This window comes from Hydra vulgaris, chromosome 13 (genome assembly GCF_038396675.1).
Source record: "Hydra vulgaris chromosome 13, alternate assembly HydraT2T_AEP".
NCBI lineage: Eukaryota > Metazoa > Cnidaria > Hydrozoa > Anthoathecata > Hydridae > Hydra > Hydra vulgaris.
Window position 1 is genome coordinate 9,488,910 of NC_088932.1, and position 18,383 is coordinate 9,507,292.

The window sequence follows — 18,383 nt, forward strand, 5'->3', positions numbered from 1 at the left end:
ATCCAAGTAGTTTGATATTGATATAAAATATTAAAACAATTTTATTAAATTTATTTCTCTAATTTTTAAAATCTCTCAAATTTGAAACAATTTTGAAACACGTGATATCGATGTGATAGTCTGATAGACCCAATCAAGAAGAAATTCAAACAGTTCTTTGCTTATGAGCGGATGCTGTTTCAAAAAGAATTAAAACATGTCTGGTTTTAAAAAGAAAGATTCTGGTTGTCAAGTAAGAAAGAATGCTGCTCAAAGAACTGCGAATGAGGAAAAGAACAAACGCACTCTTCAAGACTGTGGTATTACAGTTACAAAAAAAGGAGAAGATGAAAGTCCTACTGCTTCAAACTCTTTCCTGCCAAGTCAATCGATTCAAGTAGTAAATAGTTTTCCCCGTGAAAGGATATTTTCCCATTTGATTAATTCAATGTTATATAAATTTTTAACTTATTTTTATAGGTTGGAACTGAAAACGATGTCACTGACATTTCTGAAAGCTCGGGAGAGCCCCTATCAAAAATCGGAATGGTAGCTGTGAATGAAGAGAATATTTTGGTAAGTTCTACCTCTTTAAAAGAAATGATGTTAATAAACTTTTAAGCTAATAAAATAAGATTTTTTAAAATTTATTCTCAGGTGTTGCCAACAGAAGAACCCATCGCTACCATTCCTTCCAATGATCCTGCTTTGTGGGCAGCACATCTTTCCAAAGTGGAAAGTGATTCTGGGCTTCTACAGGGGCTTCCTCGAAATCCTTCAGCTTTCCCGAAAGATTCTAATAAGAAAAAGGTTCCTGAATCAATTTTCTACGAAACTTCTCTCAACGGGGAGAAGACATGCCGAGATTGGCTGGTCTGGAGTGTATCTAAGAAATCATTTATTTGCTTTCCGTGTTCTCTGTTTGGAAGCAAACAATCTTTTGGGATCGGACACCAGTCGCACCTTCTAAGATGGAATGATGGAATAAGCTGCAACTGGCACAAGCTACCTGAGAAAGTCAAAAGTCACCAGAATAACGCCCAGCATCGAAACTTTTACATAGAATGGAAAACGGCGCTAGAAAGCTTAGAAAATCAAAGCGGAATAGATACAGCTCTTGAAAACTCGATAAGAAATGAAGCAGCCAGGTGGCGTGAAATTCTACGATGCATCTTAGATGTTACTCTTTTTTTAGCGTCACGAAACCTTAGTTTCAGAGGTAAATCTATTTACAATTATTCTATTGTGATACCGACTATCTTTAAATCTATTTAGCTTATATTTATAAGATTAACTAGATATTTTGGAAATCATTAAATAAAACAAATCTTTCTTTATTCTTTTAAATAAATATGTTATAATATTCATAAATCATAATATAAAATCATCATAGAATCATCATAAAATAAAACAATGGCAACTTTCTAGCTACCCTAGAGCTCTTGGCCAAGCACAACAAGACTCTCCAACTACACTTAGAAGAAGTTTCCCGCTGCCAACAAGAAGGTAACAAAATGAATGCCCATTACTTGGGCTGGAGCACTCAAAATGAATTCATCAAAGAGTGCGGAGGAATCGTTCACGGTGCCACCATCAACGAAGCTTATATGACCATCTACTATTCCATTCTTGTGGACGGGACTCCGGACGTCTCTCACACCGAGCAAATCACCTTTGTTCTCCGCTTTGTATACTTTGGTACTAACAAAAGATGGACCGTGAAGGAGCGCTTTCTGAGGGTCGAGAATCTTGAAAAAAAGATAGGTGCTGACATTGCCAAGCTTATTATGGACGTCTTAGAACAAAATGGAATCGATCTCAAAAACTGCAGAGGTCAAGGATATGACAATGGAGCGAACATGTCCGGTATATACAAAGGAGTACAGGCGATTATACTGCAAAAAAATCCTCAAGCTCTCTATATGCCATGCAGTGCTCATAGTCTCAACCTTGCTGGTGTTCATTCTGCTGAATCTTAGGTTGAAGTCAAGAACTACTTTGGCCGAGTCCAGTCACTTTACAATCTTTTCAGTGGAAGCCCTAGTCGGTGGAAAGTCTTGATTGAAACCACTGGTTTGTCCCTTCATCAAACGTTGCAAACCAGATGGAGTGCGTGAATCGAAGCCGTGAAGCCGTTAGTCAAGCGATCCAGGGAAATCCTCGAATCTTTGAAAAAGCTCCGCGATTTTGATCTAACAGCTGATCAATTAAATGAAGTAAAATCTCTGGAGAAGTGGGTTCATTCATTCGAGTTTATCGTAATGACAACCTTTTGGTATAAAACTCTTCAATCAATCAACTACGTGAGCCTTGCACTCCAATCAGAAAATATCTTCTTGGACGACGAGATGAAACTCATTAAGACTCTTATTGAAGATCTAAATCGACTGAGATCATCTTGGACCAGCATCCTTAATGAGGCACGTTTGATAGCATCTGGTCTTGCTTCTTTTGGTTTTCAATCAGAATTTGTGAAAAAGAGGACAAAAAAAAGGAAGACCTTTCACGAAGAGGTGAGGAACACCGCTCATTTCCATGAAGACGAAGCAAAAGAGTTTGAGGTGAGCGTATTCAATACCGCTCTTGATACTCTTATTCAGCAGGTCAGCGATAGATTCCAAGCTGCTAAGAAGACGACGAATATGTTTTCGTTCTTGTGGTCATTAAAATCTCTTGTTATGTCAAATGAAGAAGAATCAGAAGAAAGTGTTGAAGCACCTATCCAATTGGAGGAGAAATGCAAGGTCTTGGCACAAATCTACGCGACCGATGTTGAGGAAGAGAAACTTATTGAAGAGGTCCGCCACCTCGATGCTCTGAAGGGATCCAATCTTTTTGGTCCAAAAGAATCTCTCACTTCCATGACGTTATTGAATGGAATATACCAGAAAGGTCTTCAGCCGCTCTTCGAATCAGTCTGCATTTTGCTGCGCATCTTCAACACCATCCCTGTTTATGTTGCGGAAGGCGAGAGATCTTTTAGTAAGCTTGCTCTAGTTAAGACAGCTTTAAGGTCTACAATGAGCCAAGAACGACTCACGAATCTTCTGGTTATTTCCATTGAGCATAATCTTGCCAAAAAGTTATGCTACGGTGAAGTGATTTCCAAATTCGCCATGAGTAAAGCTCAAAAGATCAATTTCCTCTGAAGTTGAAACAACAATAGCTGTTGTATTCTAGACAAATTTTTGCTCTTAACATCCAATAGTGTTTAATAATTGTTTTTGGTCTGTTTCTACCATGTTCTAGTGTCGACTTTATCATTTTATGTATGAGTGTATAACCAAGTCAAAAGACCATTGCAATTATCTAGAAATAAACTGTTCAAATGTTCATTAATTAAAATTAAAAAATTCTACATTCTTTTATCCTCTTTGATTTGTTATCAAATGGCTTATTATATGTATTGAATTATGGATCATTAGATCAGCTTTCACTTTCAGTAGGGCGCTTGGGAAATTTTGACCCTGGGCGCCGCAAAGGCTCACGGCGGGCCTGGTGGTTGGGGCCTGACAACAAAAATACTTTAAAAGCATCGAGAAAAAAAAACTCATTAACCAATTTTTTAGCACAATGAGTCTGTTTATTGATAACTTTATAATCATTGATCATTTTATAATTCATTGATAATTTCATCATTTTTATATCAATTTTATTATAAATACAAATCATTTTATAATTCATTGATAGTGTAACAATCTTGTAATGTTTGAAAGTGTTGAAGTAACAGTATTGTACTGTTTACGTTTTTTCAGTTTTTCATTAAGGTGTTTACTTAAAATTAGTATTTGTACTATATGTAAATATTCCATGAAATGTAAAATCTATTTCAAAATACATTTAATTTGATTCGATTTGAATGTATTAAATTACAGGCATCATCATGGTTGGTTCAGAAATATTACATGAATGACATCCCAGTAAAAACACCAGCTTTCAAATCGGCATCACTGTTGCATTAAGACTTTACGTAATTTCCATTGTTTTAAATGTTATCCTAGAAAATTACAGTATTTTTTTCATCATCATAGGTTGTTTAAAAACATTACATGAATGACATCCCAGTAAAAATACTAGTTAGCAAATCAGCATCACTGTTACATAAGAATATACATAATTTCTATTGTTTTAAATGTTATTTTAGAAACTTAAAGTATTCACAAGCATAAATTAAGTATTGTATCATTTAGAACATCAAATACAATAAGCTATATTTGATGATGTCATATTTGATTGACCCACGATGTTATGTAATGATTCGCAATTTTGATTTACAGAAGAATTTAAATATTGGTTTCATGATAAGCAACTTTTAACTTACTGGTTAGTTGCCATAATAAATTAAAATCACTAAGATGAACTGATTTCGCTAGTTTCCACCGATCTTAAAATATATATTTCAAAATATTTGAGATCAGTGCTTGTTTCATTCTTGATCCAAGTCGAGTTGAGTCGATAGAGATCGAAGTCGAGTCGATTATTTGTTGTTGTTATTCTTTCTTGATCGAATTCGCGTGACGTCGCGATATTGCGATAGAACATCAAATACAATAAGTTATCTTTACAGACGTTATTACTTGCGCATTATCATTGCTTTAATTACTTGCTTTATTTTGTCCGACCCGATTACTTGCTTTATTTCGTCCTTGTTATCCTGATTAGTGACTTAAAAATATAAATAGTTTAGATTTTCATTTACTTGTTTTGATATAACGTCGTTTTAATTTTAAATATAATGGCTTATATACCGCAAATAGTAGTAGAGCCTAAAAATTCACTTGTTATTAATCCAGTAAGAATATTTGGAAATAACTTCAAACCCGAATCAACAGTTACAATAGTTGCATCAGTATTCAGCAAGCCAGAGAATATTTCCTTTAATTCTTTTGCTCATATAATTATCTCATGTGATGGTTCTTTTGACTTAAGCAAGACAGAATCATTAGGAGGAACATATACAGGTGTTCATCAAATGGGATTGTTTTGGTCAATGATAAACGAACCAAATAGTTTTAATAGACTGCAATGTGCTGATCCAAGTATTCCTTTAGAATATGAGTTTAAGGTTTACAATTCTCATGTTAATACATTTGTTGACAAAAACTTGGTTTGTACGACTAATGCAACTCGACATATGTTAACTAAAGATGTTTCTAGGAAATTCATTAAATACGGTAGAATTCGTGGCATTTTATTCTGTCCTCCCGGAAATGGTCCATTTCCAGCTGTCATTACATTATATGGTGGAACTAAAAAGCAGCTGCCAATTCAAGATGTGTCTGCAATTCTTGTAAATAATGGTTATGTATCATTGGCATTAGCTTATTTTAACGTAGATGATCTTCCAAAAGTTTATGGCAACCTAGATATAGAATATTTTGAAGAGGCTGTTGTATTTCTTCAAAATCTTCCAGTTGTGAATAAAAGTTCAATTGGAGTGTATGGGATATCTAAAGGGGGAAGTGTGGCTTTAGCAATGGCTTCATTTTTACCACAAATTAAATCTGTTGTTAGTATGAATGGAAGTCTTCATAGTATTGGCGGATATACAAAATATAATGGAGTCACTATTCCTAAACTTGTGTACAAAGATGAAACTTATTTTAAAGTTAGTAAATATGACACAATTGTAGGCAGTTTTTTACATGCCAATATACCATTAAATGATCCATCCCTAATTCCTTTTGAAAGATCAAAAAGTCATATATTATTTGTTGTGAGTCTTGATGATAGTTCTGTAAATGTTGAACATTATCTAAAAATTCTAAATATCAAAATTAGTTCAGCTAAAACAAATAACTTAAAAGTTATTACTTGTGACGGTATGGGTCATTTAGTTGATGCTCCATATATGCCAGTTTGTGTTTGTGCACCTTCTGTTGAGTATCCAGAAATTTTCGTTGAATATGGTGGGAGAAATATTCAAGCACATGCTTTGGCACAAATAAATGTTTGGAAATATGTTATAGATTTTTTTGATAGTAGTTTAAAGATTCCTTTAAGTTCTTTGTAGTTGCAATATTATTATTTAAAGTTTATAATCTAATAAATAAAAGTTTATAATTATTTTTTAAATATAATTTTTTTTTTTTTAATTGGTATTTTTTGTTCATTAATGTTTTCAATTTTATTGGTTATAAAAATTTTTATAAATAAATATTTTTGCAGCAAATGTTTTTATAATATAAGGTTTTTTACAAGTTTATTTTTTATTTGAAAAAATTTTTTATTTTCAATTTTAAATTTGTTATTCTTATTGTCATGTCAAATCCTTAGTAGATGTGTGTGTCAATATATATATATATATATATATATATATATATATATATATATATATATATATATATATATATATATATATATATATATGTACATAAATATATATATATATATATTTATATATATATATATATATATATATATAATATATATATATATATATATATATATATATATATATATATATATATATATACAGTGGCGGCGTTAGGGTAGGGCCTGCTTGGGCGATGGCCCGAATATAAAGGGGCGAAACTAATTGGTTATTTTACCCTTTGCCTTTTTTTTGAATGGGGTTGAATTAAGCTAGGAGCGCCGTAAAAATCTCGCCCAGGGCGCTGGTAGTGCTAACACTGGCACTGTATATAAATATATATATATATGTGTGTGTGTGTGTGTGTATATATGTATATATATATATATATATATATGTATGTATATATATATGTATATGTGTGTGTGTGTCTGTGTATATATGTGTGTGTGTGTGTATATATATATATATATATATATATATACATATATATACATATATATACATATATATATATATATATATATATATATATATATATATATATATATATATATATATATATATATATATATATATATATATATATATATATACAACTCTCGGAATTAGGAAAAATGAGGTCGGCAATTATTTGCTGACCTCAATCTTTTTGTGGTCGGCATCATGTCGGCAAAAATTATTTGATACGAAGGTCTGACCATAAAACATAGAAAGAGGTTGGCAATTTTTTGCCAACCACAAACACTTTTAGATCGGCAGTTAGGGTCAGCATTCGGCAATTAGGTCATTCATTGCCGAATGCTGACCCTAATTCTGAGGGTTGTATATATATATACTTAAAACTTAATTAGTTTCCACAATTAAATGTAATGGTTTTTACATTAAGTGTACTTCATTTTTTTTCATTTTTAAGGACAAAGAGTCGTTAAGAGCCTTTTTTTAACACAATCTGTAAATTTAAAGGTCAAGCTATAGGAATATATATTTACAACATTTAACTGTTAAAAAAAATTGTTCTAATATACATATGTATATTCATGTTTCATATATACGAATACATATATTATTTATATACTACTCCCTCCATCTGGAAATATGGTATACATTTCAACAAAAATTGTAGATTATCATGATTATAAAAGTAAATTGGCAACTGTCATTACATTGTTATAGTAAATACTCATGACAATATAACCTGAAATATTTGACGTAAGCAATATCATTCTTAATTATAAACTTAACGCTCAAACATCAGTGTTTCTTGAGACAAATAAAATTAATACCGCTGCAAGAGGAGTATGGAAAATTCTGAAGGAAATTTGTTAAACTGTTAAAGAAGGGATTCCAAATATAAACAATTAACTAAAGAACAACGTCAAGGTATATTAGAAAAATTATTACAGCAGATGAAGGAGAATAAGCTAAAACACAGTGCAATCAATGAAATTGCTATTGCGTAGCACTTTCCTTGCCAAATCAAATTTAGAGTGAAAAAAATCATTCTCATTTAATTAAAATGTTTCAAATAAAGTTAATACAATATACTTGTCATGTACATTTTTTGATTTATTTTATTTTTTCGCAAATGTATACCATATTTCCGGAAAACAAAAATCGCTAAAATGTATACTATATTTCCGGACAGAGGGAGTGTATAAATATATAAACATACATGTATATATATATTCTTATAAGTATATGTATATACCTATATGTATCCATATGTATATGCATATGCATTAAATTATATAGTATATAAATTATTATTTATATACTATATAAATAAATATATATGTATATATATACACACATATGGATATATATTTATATAATATATAAATGATATATATATATATGTATATATATATATATATACGTATATGTGTATGTATATACATGTATATATACACATATGTATATATATGTACATATATAATATATGTATATATGTTATATATACATATACATTTATATATATATATATATATATATACACATAAATATATATATATATATATATATATGTATATATATAACTATATATATATATATATATATATATATATATATATATATATATATATATATATATATATATATATATATGTATATCCATATGTATAAGCATATGCATTATACATTATATATGTTATATAGTATAATATATTATATTATAAGCATGTATTATATATATTATATAGTATATAAATTATTTATATACTATATAAATGTATATACATATACATATATATATATATGTATATATATATATATATATTTATATATATATATATATATATATATATATATATATATATATATATATATATATATATATACTATATAAATGTATGTACATATATATGTATATGTGTGTATATATATATATATATATATATATATATATATATATATATATATATATATATATATATATATATATATATATATATATATATATATATATATATATACTATATATATATACTATATAAATGTATATACATATATATATATATATATATATATATATATATATAACACCTGTTCCATAAAATTTGAGACTAACTTGAATTAGCGATATTTAATTAGTAAGCTTGAAAGCTCCATCTTTCCCAACCCCCCCAGTCCCTGGCGCCGCACTGGGGCACTCCCTGCTGTAGCTAATGCAGGGGGTCCCGCGCCGCACCAACCCAATGAAAGCTCTATCTTTCCTCTTTCAATTAGCATATAAATTCTCTGATTATTTTTTGTTTAGATAACAATTTAAGATGCCAAATCAACAAGCCCTAAAAAGTTGTGTGTATAATTTTTATTAAAAAAAACATGAAGATGGAAAACACGTTGTTTGGAACCATTTCAAGATGGAGGGCTACTTAAAAGCTACAATTTATAGATATATGAACAGTTACGATCAAAATAAATCATTGGGTTGCAAAGCTGGAAGTGGAAGAAGGCCTACTCTTAATACACAAAACAACCGCATCAAATTAAGGAAAATGTTTAACAATCGAAGAGGTGTGTCACTTTCAAAGACTTCAAGAAGACTTGGTTGTAGCAAAAGCACCATCGGACGAATCTTAAAATGCTTTAAAAAGCCTATTCTTTGTTATAAAAGAAAAAAAAGACCTAGCAGAACTCCTGAACAGAGGCTTTGGGGTTGCCGAAAATGTGGTCGACTATTCAAAATATCGCAACCATGAATTTATTATTGATAATGAGTCATACTTTACTTTGTCGAATAGCACACTGGCTGGTAATAATACATACTATTCAAATGATCAAAAATTGACACCAGACATTGTTAAGTATTATGATATTGCAAAATTTAAAAAAATTACTTGTATGGATGGCAATCTCCCCTCGAGGGGTCGCATTTATTTACATTGTTTTTTCTGGCCATGTGGTAAACCAAGAGATCTATTTAAAAGAGTGTTTACAAAAACGCATGCATCCATTTATTAATAAATATTATTGAGACACCAAGTATATCTTTTGGCCCGAATTAGCAACATCTCACTATGCTAATTCGGTAACAAAATGGTTAAAAACCCAGAAGATACCACTTGTTCAAAAAAAAGACAATCCAGCAAACTTACCAGAAGCTCGTGCTATAGAGGATTTTTGGGCAATGCTTAAGCAGGATGTGTACAAGAATGGATGGTCTACAAATAATATATCAAACTTTGAGCGTTGGATTCGTTATTGTGCCAGTAGACTTGACCTAAATGCTGTACAAAAGCTGGTACAAGGTACTAATACCAGACTTGATCAAAATCGAAGATATGGAGTCTTGTGATAAATTTATTTTTATTTTCCTATTCTACATATTTAATTCTAAGAACATACCAAAAAAAAATTTTTATCGTGTTTTTTTAAGTTTGTATTCAAGTTTAAAGCCAGTCTCAAATTTTATGGAACAAGTGTTATGTATATATATATATACATATAAATATATATTTATATATATATATATATATATATATATATATATATATATATATATATATATATATATATATATATATATATATATATATATATATATGTATGTATGTATAATGAGAGCAACAAGTTGATAAAATATTTTTTTATTATTCTTAACTAAATTAATTTTCATCTAGAAACTTTAAGTGTCATGCAATATTTCTTCTAATGTTTAAAAATTATGACCATTTAAAGTTTAAATCCCGCTCCCCCTCCTTTCTCTCTCAAATTTAGGGACTTAAAATTTTTTTGTGGTCGTGATTTTTAATGCTAAAAGAAATGTTTTGTCAACTTTTTGCACATCAGCTTTGCTTAACATTCATTCATGTTTAAAAGTTCAGGGTTGAGACAAGGGCGTGTTTGAGGAGGGAGGGGGGGGGGAGGCAAAGTAGGCATTTTTCTTCTCCCCCCTCCACCCTGATAGGTCGTATTTTTTTCTAAATTAATTTATTTAAAAAATTGTCCGTTTGATAAAGATCGTAAATCGTAATGATATCATACATAATAAGTATTTTATGCCTGCACTGTGGTTACACTGATTTTGTCGTGGTGATAATTATTACTACAGAACCGTATTACTGTGGTTTTTGTTTACATCCCGAGTGAACAGAGCTAGTATCATATAATCTGTGGTATTACCAAATTAACTTATTCTAAGTATTTTGCCATGATATAAAGTAGGTAGTGATAATGACTAAATGTAAATTGTACTATTATTTATTACAAAACTTTATTGTTTTTGCATTTTGTTTTGAGTTTATATGTATTTAATATTAAGAAAAGCTTAACTATTAATGTTAAAATGAGTAAACGCAATGCTACACAAAGTTTATTATCAAAATGGCTGGACAAACGCCCGAAAAATGGAATTACTAATGATGTTTCTCCGAATTCGAGTAAATCAAATGTCGATACTAAAAAATTCTCCAGATCTACCTGAGTGTCTACAAGCAATTAAAGATCAGAATTGTCAACCACCAATTGTAAGTACATCAATGAATGTGTGTAATGAATTTACTGCCGACGTCGATTACTTTGTACTAAAATAAGAAACTATTAAAATCAAATAAAATTACTGATACTATGAAATTTAAATTGGTCTAAAACATATATTTGTAGATAGAAAACATGGTTAAGATCGAGATTAGGCCAAAATCGATTAATGGGTTTGGCTTTGCTGCATGTTCACAGGCATATTTTTATATCCATTGATGATATTATGGGCAAATTTTCTAAAATGAAATAGAGAAAAATAGACTTTGTTATTTAAGTATTTGACTATCAACCTTATGTTAGTATATATTTGTATATATATATAATGTTAAATAAATATTTAATTCAATTCAATTTGATACTTTTATTTTTATTTATTTACGCGAAACGCGAATGAGTAACAGGAACAAAGCTATAGGTAATCGACTGTAAATTTTTTTTAGTTAGTATATATGCTAACTAATTTTTCTTCTATAGAAGAAAAATTAGTTTTGTCCCCCTCCTCCCTCCCCCCCCCCCTCCCCACACACACACATGGTCTTAACTCAAATACGCCCTTGGGTTGAGAGAGTTGTAAATAAAATTAAAAAAAAACAAACGAGCAGCTTCATTGACTTTGTGACCCCTCTAGAGTCCTAATGTATGTATATATACAAGAGCGGATGCAGCTTTATTTTATGTTTGAGATAGCTTACTTCCAAACATGGAGTTAACTTCAACATTTATGGGTTTATACTTAAGTCAAATAAGGATGATTTGCGAAAAATTGAGATTATTGTGCCCCAAACGTTAGAGCAACAAGTTGACTTTTTTTTTTACTTTAATTATCAAAATTTATATTCATTGATAAATTTTAAATTTCTTTAAGGGTTCAAAAATTTTGATTTTGATTTGTAACCCCTTTAAAATTAAAGATCTCTTAAAAGAGTTTTTAAAAATAAAGGTCAGAATTTATGCCGTTGGATAAAAAAAAGAACTAAAAAGACCCAGTGAAGTTAAATAAACAAACAAAATTTAAAATAAAATAAAATTTCTTTACCAAGGATTTATATATCTTCTAAACTTTTGTAATTTGTTGTTTAACACAAAGTATACAATATATACAGTTTAATTTTTTTAACCCAATAATGAAACCTATACGCACCTAAACTGACTGGCGGTGTCCTGTAAACGTTTACAGGACACTGCCAAACAGTGTAGCTGCGTCCATTAATTTGACAAGAATTTTCCAGTGAATATTTTGTACAACTAATGGACGCACGGGTTCCAAAAATCTAAAACGTTACTAATTAATTAAATGACAATTAAATATAGCATTGTTTAAATATAGATATATATATATACATACATATAGATATATATATGTATATATATATATATATATATATATATATATATATATATATATATATATATATATATATATATATATTGATATATATATATATATATATATATATATATCTATATATATATATATATATACATATATATATATATATATATATATATATATATAACGCTATTTGATCGCAAAGCAGACAGTATTAAAAAGTTGACCTAAAGCAGACACTTGAAATCTTGGTCCTAAAAACAAAATATTAATAAAGTTTCTAGTAAAAACATATTATTTTTGCTTTAGAAAACAAATTCCGTTATTAAACTTACTTAAAATACAAAAAAAGTAAATAAAAAATTTAATGTCTGCTTTACGTAATATGAACGATAATTTTCATACTACAGGTCTGCTTTACGTAAAATTTTACGCTATCTTAACGTAAAACGTACTTTTATTCAGTGTAGCGTTTTCTTATATTTTAGATCTCATTAATGGTATCTCGCTTGTGATTTTAATGCATTTGTAAAATTGTTTAATCAAATCACGAAGTTTTAAAGCTGCATATAAATAAAATAGTTAAAAATAAGTCACTAATTTTTCCTTTACAGTTCGTGCAAAAATTTATTTAAAAGTTTTGTAACTATTATGTAAATGCTACAAATTAAAAAGGTTTTATTTCTATATTTTAATAATATTCGAATTTACAAAAGCCATTTAAAACAAAGATTCTTTTAAATAGTTTGATATTTAATAACATAAAATACAGCTACTAACTAATTAAAAATAATCACCGTCCTAGGGAGTTTTAAATTTAATCATGTAATATTTCAATATAATTAGGTCAGACCGTCATCAGACATAATACAAGTATTAAAAAGAAGATTTTGTAATTAAGAAATGTACCCGTAAGAACTCGTTCCTATTTTAATGAGAAATCGTTCCTGTTTCTAGAAAATAGTTCCTGATGAAATAGTTCCAGTTTTTGAGAAAACGGTCCAATTTTTCAAGTGGATAATTAGTAGAGCCCTAATAGGAACGACTTTATTTTGGTACCAATATATATTTCGGTACTATTGTGTATATTTTGGTATATTGTGGTATATTTCAAATTTTACGCAAACAGCTAAGCCGGTTTAGCTATTTGTTTACAACTTACGTTAATAAATAGCAAAGCTTGAAAATATGATATTTAATTTCAAAACATCATAAGTGTAGTTTTTATGTACTGGAACTATTTTAAAACGAATGTCTATTAATAACTTTATTTTATATTGATCAATATTTATTTGGAAAAGTTAAATTTTAATTTATTCAAAATGAAAATGTAGGTTTATTTAATAGAGAATTTCCAACATGCAAAACTGTCGAGAATGATGTTGTTAGTTCTTTGAAATAATTATAACGTTTTTATGATCATAAAAGTTTCATATGATACTTGTAAAGGAAAAACACTAGTTTGCATATCAATAAAATACAGGGGCGGACTGGGGCCTTGACGAGGCAAGGGAAAAATTTGAATAAGAAGGGCATAATTTAGAAGATAGGGCTCGTCGGGAGAAGCAGTTGTTGTCAACTATCTTGCAGGACAAGGCAAGGGCTAAGAATTTCCCGTTTCTCTCAAGTGTTCAGCCGGCTTATGATTAAAAAAATGATGTTTTAATGAACATTTGGAAACTCAAACCAATCGCTTAGTATCATAAACTTAATATATTTATAAAACAATAAAAAAAATTGTTACAAATGATTTAACTTTTTATTTGAACTCTTAATGTTTAACCTGATTTTATGAGCTTATAAAAATGATGTTAATCAAAGTAAAGTAAATTCAGGAATTCAGTTCAAATAAAGGAAATACTGTTTACTGAATGCTATTTTTGTAAATATTACTTTTTTAATAGTACAATTGCCATAAATTACTGATGTACAATACTTTTCAAATGTTTATTCCATATATAACTAATGTATTCCATATATCACTATATATCACTAATGTATAATAACATATTATTTTGATGTAAATACAATTACACTGTAAGCATAAAATGATAACATCGTGTAGAGATAAAATGCTGGAGGATGGTTTTAAAAAAACTTATAAACAGCATATAAATATTAATTTAACTTTTGTCTATCTATCAATTAATTGTAATTGTATCAAAGTAATTGTAGTTAATGTAACAATTTTAAAACAATTTGTTTGAACACTAAATCTCAATTAAGTTTCAGTCTAGTAAATAATAAATTGCTAAGGTATTAATTTTTTGGTTCATCAGTTTCTCAACTAAGAAAATAAGCTCCATATGATGTAAATAAACAAGAATTCAGTATAATAGAAATAGTTCTATTTTTCTCAGAGCAGGCTGTGTGCTGTCATATCATTACTTTTACCTCGTATTTTTTTTACCTCAAATTAAAACTTAATTTTTGGGATTTCGGAAAGTTGACAATACACAGCCACAATATTTTTAAATAAATTTTTACATTAAAAGATCCTTTGTTTATCGTTGTCATTAGTTGGGCAGAATTTGTGACGACTTTTCGATTTAAGAAAAAATCTCCTTCATTGCTAATAAAATAAAAAAGGCTCTGGAGAAAAAAGTGAGGGCATGAGCCTTTATAGTGACCTTCTTCAAAATTTCAGTTTTTTAACATGTTGTTATTATTCATACTAGAATCAATATTCCAAACTTTTTTCAAAACTTTCTCTTTGGTTCTCAAGATACTGAGGTTTGACTAAATTTAAAAAAAAATTAAATAAATAATCGAGTCTCAAAATCTAACTCAAAAACGGAGTTTCAGACAATTAGCGCCATCTGTGTGACGTCATAAAACTGTCCCTGCCCTGGGTTTACGGTAAAAATTTATTTTTTCAAATGGGTATCGATCTTTCATTTACTATATTTATAAAAAATACCAGAGGGAATTTTAATACCATAAAAAAAAACCACATATATTTAAAATATATGATTTCAAAATTGTTTAAGAGCTGCCTTTTAAGAAGAGCTCTCCTGTAAGAATCAAGCAGAGCTCGATAATAACTAATTTTAGGTTTAAAAATTAGAGAAACCATTTTTGCATAGTTATTTCATTTTATTATTTTATATTAGCTATTTGAGACTTAATAAACAAAAAAACGTATATGGTAGACATAAGGCTTGTCTAAATGGCATATTTCAAAGTACTCAAAAACTGATTTTTCTTTTCTTTTAATATTCAATTTTATCGAAAAACTTTAGTAGTTTATACTTTTTTTAAATTATAAATCTTAATTTGGTAAAATACCTCAAAATATAAAATTAATTACATTATTTACGCAAAATAGATACATCTTCAACCTCACTCGACAACACAATCTAATTTATAAATAGCCTTTTCTTTCCATTGGGTATTTTTATATTTTAAGATAGTTGAACAAATGAAGATTATATATTAAAAAGTAATAGACTAACAAAGTCTTTTTTTTGATGAAAATTAAGTTTAAAAATCATTTTTTTGCGTACGTTTGAATCATGACGTTTAGACAAGCTATATGTCTACCATATATGTTTTATCGCCTATTAAGTCTTAACTAGCTAATATAAAGAAATAAAAAGAAATAACTATGCAAAGTTGGTTCTGCTGTTCTAATTTCTAATTTAACATTACTGAGTAAGTTTTCTTAAGTCACTATTTCAAACTTTTAAAGTCCAATATTTAGAGAATGTATAATTTTTTTTTTTGATAATTATTTCTGAATCGACTTTCTAAAATAAATAGCAAAACCATAATAAGTAAATAACAGTTGTAAAGAGTTACTATCGAAATCTGAAACATAAGTTGTTTTTTTTATAATATTTAAATAGTATATAAACTTTACAATATATCAAAAAAACCCATAGTTATTTTTTATAAATATGCCGATTTTCAAGAATAAAATTTTACTGTAAACCCAGGTCTTTAGCCATATTTTTATAAGATTAAAAATTAGTCATCAACAAAAAGATTAAAACGTTTCATTTCCAGAAAATTTAAAAAAAGTAAAAAAACTACCCCATGGTCATGCCATGAGGAACTCTGAAAGTTTATGTTGATATTGTTATTTCTGCTGTTTGATTTTATATGCACTGCTTTCTGCTCGATAAATTATCTCTAAACTACTTCAAGTTAATGTTTTTTACTACATACAGAAGGAGTTTTCTTTGTATTATTTAAATGTAATAATTTATGATTTTAAAAGCCTTAAAAAACTAATCATAACTCCTTCAAAGGTTTTATGGATAAAATACGTTTCCAAACAAGATTTCTTCAACATTTCAGTTTCTTATATATTAAAACTGTGTCCTTATGCCTTCTACTCTAAAGAAATTGTTTATTTATTTTCATAAAAGCAATGATTTGCTTTACTTCTAACCTAGTAAGGTAGCGATATCACTACAGCACCACAATGCTTTGATAAGTGATGGAGAAGGCGGGGGGGGAGGGAAGGGGAGAGGATAACGTTGGGTTGCCTTATCCACTTTTGAAATCGCTCCGACCCCGCTGAAATATGCTATCTTTTAATTTTTCATTAAATACAAAAATAGAGGTAGCTTTTAAATAAAAAAAACTTCTTATTTTTCAAACAAAAAATCCAATCGCGGAAAATGTGTCATTTTTCACTGTTAAAATACTATTTTCGAAACAATATTCCGTAATAAAACAAAAACAAAAAATTGTAATAGTATATTATACTCCGGGTTTGAGAGATAGAATTTGCATAAATCATTTAACTCTAATAGCTAATACAGTTTTTCCACTATCATTGTATTTTACAATAAATTTTGATTTAATTAGCACTTTAACTGGATTTCTGCAGATATTAAAATTTCTCATGTAAAATCTATCGGTCGTCCAAAGTAAGAAACACCACAAGTCAGTGACTTAAGGTGTTTTAATACAACGCACGCTGTAAGGCCAGTTTTTTTTTTTTTTTCTGGCTGCAAGCAACCACTAATAAGTTGGGAGTTACTAGAAAAAAGAAAGGAGTTTTAGACCAAGAAAACGGTTGACAGAAGACTTAAAATGTTGAAGGTTGTATAGGAAAACATAAAGGTGGGAGTTAGTTCCAAAGGGGTAAGGTGCGCGGTAAAAAACTAGACGAATAAAAGTTTTTAGACCAGTCAAACAACAATGAATTTTAGCTAATAGAATTAGGGATAATAGCTCCTTTGAGTATCAACCATGATAGTATTTGTTGAAAAGAGATACAACTTTAAAACAATGGAAAAAAAGTTCAAGCTTAGTGGATAGGGCTGTTCCAACTACGTTTACAATGCGTTTTTGGACCTTGCCTAGAATAATATAGGAATGTTAACAGTACTACGATAGTTGTTTGCAGTAAAAAACTGAGTTTTTTTGGAGTTAAAATTTACAAGTCACTATAAGCTTAAATCTGTTACAGAAGTGAAATTAGATTCAAGATCGGGTGCCTGTTCTATACGATTGAAAAGAAAAGACTTTTTGTCAGTATAGGAGTATAAAGTTGAGTCATTAGCAAAAATTTGTTTGATTTATTAAAAGAACTTTTATCTAACCAAAAAAAATAATCGGTGCTTGACTTATTTTAGTAACAAAGTGGCTTAAGGTTTTTCTAAAATGACCTGTTTATTTGTTTTATCGCTACGCCGCTTAAGCCGAACGTGCTTCTTGATTGTAACTAAATTAGCTCAATATTGTTTCTAGTTTTGATTTAAATATGATTCTATTTAAATAATTGCCTAATGAAACAAGATAATTTTTTGTAGCGCTCTT

At 28.8% G+C, this 18,383-nt stretch overlaps 2 protein-coding genes across 2 annotated transcripts; both read left to right on the plus strand.

Annotated features, from left to right (window-relative positions):
• Positions 1-1,254, plus strand: LOC136090358 (zinc finger MYM-type protein 5-like). The gene is made up of 3 exons (XM_065816949.1): positions 1-379; positions 460-555; positions 637-1,254. Exons 1-3 carry the CDS (start codon positions 197-199, stop codon positions 1,252-1,254), a joined length of 897 nt encoding a protein of 298 aa, XP_065673021.1. The 5' UTR covers positions 1-196.
• Positions 1,255-4,239: 2,985 nt separating this feature from the next.
• On the plus strand, positions 4,240-6,074 carry LOC136089283 (acyl-coenzyme A thioesterase 3-like). Its single transcript, XM_065815189.1, has one exon. It carries the CDS (start codon positions 4,715-4,717, stop codon positions 5,990-5,992), a length of 1,278 nt encoding a protein of 425 aa, XP_065671261.1. The 5' UTR covers positions 4,240-4,714; the 3' UTR covers positions 5,993-6,074.
• The last annotated feature ends 12,309 nt before the right edge of the window (positions 6,075-18,383 follow it).

What these genes read in the sequence shown, in the direction of transcription:
- LOC136090358 (XM_065816949.1), top strand. Translation starts at nt 197, where the DNA reads ATGTCTGGTTTTAAAAAGAAAGATTCTGGTTGTCAAGTAAGAAAGAAT. An exon ending in CAAGTCAATCGATTCAAGTA is followed by an intron (nt 380 to 459) that starts GTAAATAGTTTT and finishes TTATTTTTATAG; the next exon opens with GTTGGAACTGAAAACGATGT. An exon ending in TGAATGAAGAGAATATTTTG is followed by an intron (nt 556 to 636) that starts GTAAGTTCTACC and finishes ATTTATTCTCAG; the next exon opens with GTGTTGCCAACAGAAGAACC.
- LOC136089283 (XM_065815189.1), top strand. Translation starts at nt 4,715, where the DNA reads ATGGCTTATATACCGCAAATAGTAGTAGAGCCTAAAAATTCACTTGTT.